The following is a 2568-nucleotide window of genomic DNA, read 5'->3' as shown; positions in this document are numbered from 1 at the left end:
TCATTTCCATCGATGACGCACTAAGGAGGATTCGTCATTGACCACGTCACTGTCAGTGTAGCGATGCTGACACCGTGGTGGAATAAGCAGCAGGATGATCAGTACAAGGAGGATAATTCCACACAGGCTCATGAGAGCATAGGAGGCAATCCACAACACTGGTTCATGGAAAGAAACGCTAGAAACACAGTTGCTTGCAACATCTGCTGTTGTGAAAGGGCCTTCAATCTCAGATACTGGAGAGCCATCAACTTCTGAGGAATTACAGAAAGAAAAACATTAAGTCTATAGACACCATTTAAAAGCAAATAACAAAAGATCTAGCTTAAATACCTGTATATATCCCTTTTTCTCCATCATCATACCTCTCAGCATACTCATGTTTTATTGTATTTCTCATTGCAATAAAAATAGTAGTATTCCATGTTTATAAAATGGGAATCGGAAGCATAAGGAGACCATGATACTCCCACATCTACACAGGCTGTCAACAAGAGAGCAGACATTTAAATCAGGTTTCCCACAGCCCAAATTAAAGCCCAAGCCACTGGATCACCTTTTCTCTCTGGACTAACCTTTCAGAAATGTCAGTTCAACAAAGCTTAAAAATCCTACAACACCTACACTGGAGTAGGTCAGGGCCTGGACAGTTTTTGTTTGTTTCTGGCATTCACAAGAGCTGGAAGAGTACCTCAGATGATTCTTACATCTTCTGTGTTTGCTATCTTCCAGGGTCTTAGGGAGCAGCATGCAGGATCATGAGCTTCGTAGATACCTTAAAGGACTGTATCCTGAACACAAGGTGCAGGGTGGGAAGCAGCACAGATACTCTTGTGAGTGGAGGTGAAAATTCAGAAGGAAGAGGAGGTGAGGCAGGAGAGCTGGGTGACAGCTGTGCAGAAAAGGGGAATGGTGGAGAGGAAGGTCAATGTCAGGAGTGAGAAGCTGGGACATGAAGGAACAGTGCTGTTGGCCAGGGAGGGAGAAGCTAACCAAGCAGCTCGAAAAATGGAGATGACAAAGCTAAGGCAAGAAGCATGAAGGGGTGCCTTGGCAGCTCCGTTTTCGAACGGCCATCCATCTCGGTAACATCACAGACTGTGTGATTTGTTTCATTACCATCACAAACCCCTACTTGTTAAAGCAGTATTTGCTAAAAAGGGTTATGCTGCCCATGGTTGTCACAGTAACCGTGGCAAGTGCAGCAAAGTTCCCCTGAGTTGTGGACAGGGCTACACGTATTGTAAAGGCAGAGCAGGTGAGTTGCCTAGGGCAACAAAATATTCAGAGCATTTTGTACCTGCAGGTGTGTGGCTGGGGAAGGACGGATACCTTTTAGCTTGCTTGGGGCAACTAGGAGCCTGCAGTTAGTGCTGCCTGTGCATTTTAATAAGTCTTCCAAACAGTTGTAATTCAATTCTTTAGTCAGATACTTCAAGACACATTTGTGTATTTCTTATAAAGGCCTCAGTTTTAACCTTCCTGCTTAATTTCTTGTTTATTTTATACCCAGACACACTCTTGCCAAATTGTAAGTGATCCTGCCTACTGGAAACAGTATCTCTTATTTACACATATCTTAGACGCGACTCCTGAAAGCATGTTTAAAGAAATTAGCATAAAATACCCTTTGGAAGGAAGAGAGGAGCCTGGATTTTGGAAAGGCAGGAAGGTGGCCTTTAAGGTTCTTTGTGGAGAAACAAATGCAGAATAGGTGGGCTGCTTTATCTGCAATTTACTGGGAGAGATTTTAGTTGGTATTCAGTCCCTGGCCTCCCAACACTTCCTATTATTTTAAGGTTTAGGTCTCAATAGACTTAATTCAACTTAATCGCGGGCTGCTGCTGAAAGAGACAGTCCTGCTCGCCCTCACTCCTGTCCCTCGCTGCCTCTTTTGTACTGGTGCTAGTGACCGGTAGGCTGCAAGGAGAGTCAGGGCAACTCACTGATCTGATGGAAAACCAACCTGTCATAACAAACAAAATGCCCAAACGAGAAATTTTCTGTAGGATCACCCAACTGAACCAACCCCTTCTCCAGCTGCAAGTGTGGGAAGACTCCTTTAGGAGCAATACACTGGGTGAAACCTGAAGTGTGGGAAGACTCCTTTAGGAGCAATACGCTGTTAGACTGGGTGAAACCTGCCTGCGCCCACAGGCACCCTAACACTGGTGAATACCTAACACGTACTCTCTCAGCTCATCAGATGGTAATAAGCTGGCCCATGCACCCTATATCGTCAGCATACCTTTGCCAAGACTCTGCTGTTACATAGATATGGTAAGGGAGCTGCACAGTAGTGGACAGACTTGTAAAAGACTACCTAGAAAGTCTGTGGCAGAAATCCGTTTGGTTTAGAGTCCTGGTATTGCACTTTGTCTACCATGCAATTGTTTCTGCCGGACGTCTCACCCCCTCACACCATTTCGTCTGTCTCAATGAAGTCCTGCAGCAAAACCAAACTAAACCACATTTGATACTAATGTGAAATGCAAGGCATAAGTATTACTACTTAGGAATTTAGTATTTGGGGGGGGGGGGGGGGGGGAACCAGCAAATTCTTCCACG

The 2568-nt window shown here is 44.8% G+C and overlaps 1 protein-coding gene across 1 annotated transcript in view; it reads right to left on the bottom strand.

Annotated features, from left to right (window-relative positions):
* BACE2 (beta-site APP-cleaving enzyme 2) overlaps positions 1–2568 on the bottom strand; it is a 26771-nt gene continuing 24203 nt past the window's right edge. Inside the window, exon 9 of the mRNA XM_009283091.1 lies at positions 1–254. Within this exon, the coding sequence (XP_009281366.1) occupies positions 1–254 (254 nt within the window). The remainder of the gene's footprint in view (positions 255–2568) is intronic.

This window comes from Aptenodytes forsteri, unplaced genomic scaffold (assembly GCF_000699145.1).
Source record: "Aptenodytes forsteri isolate BGI_AS27 unplaced genomic scaffold, ASM69914v1 Scaffold2, whole genome shotgun sequence".
Lineage (NCBI taxonomy): Eukaryota > Metazoa > Chordata > Aves > Sphenisciformes > Spheniscidae > Aptenodytes > Aptenodytes forsteri.
This window is presented reverse-complemented; position numbering and strand designations above follow the sequence as displayed.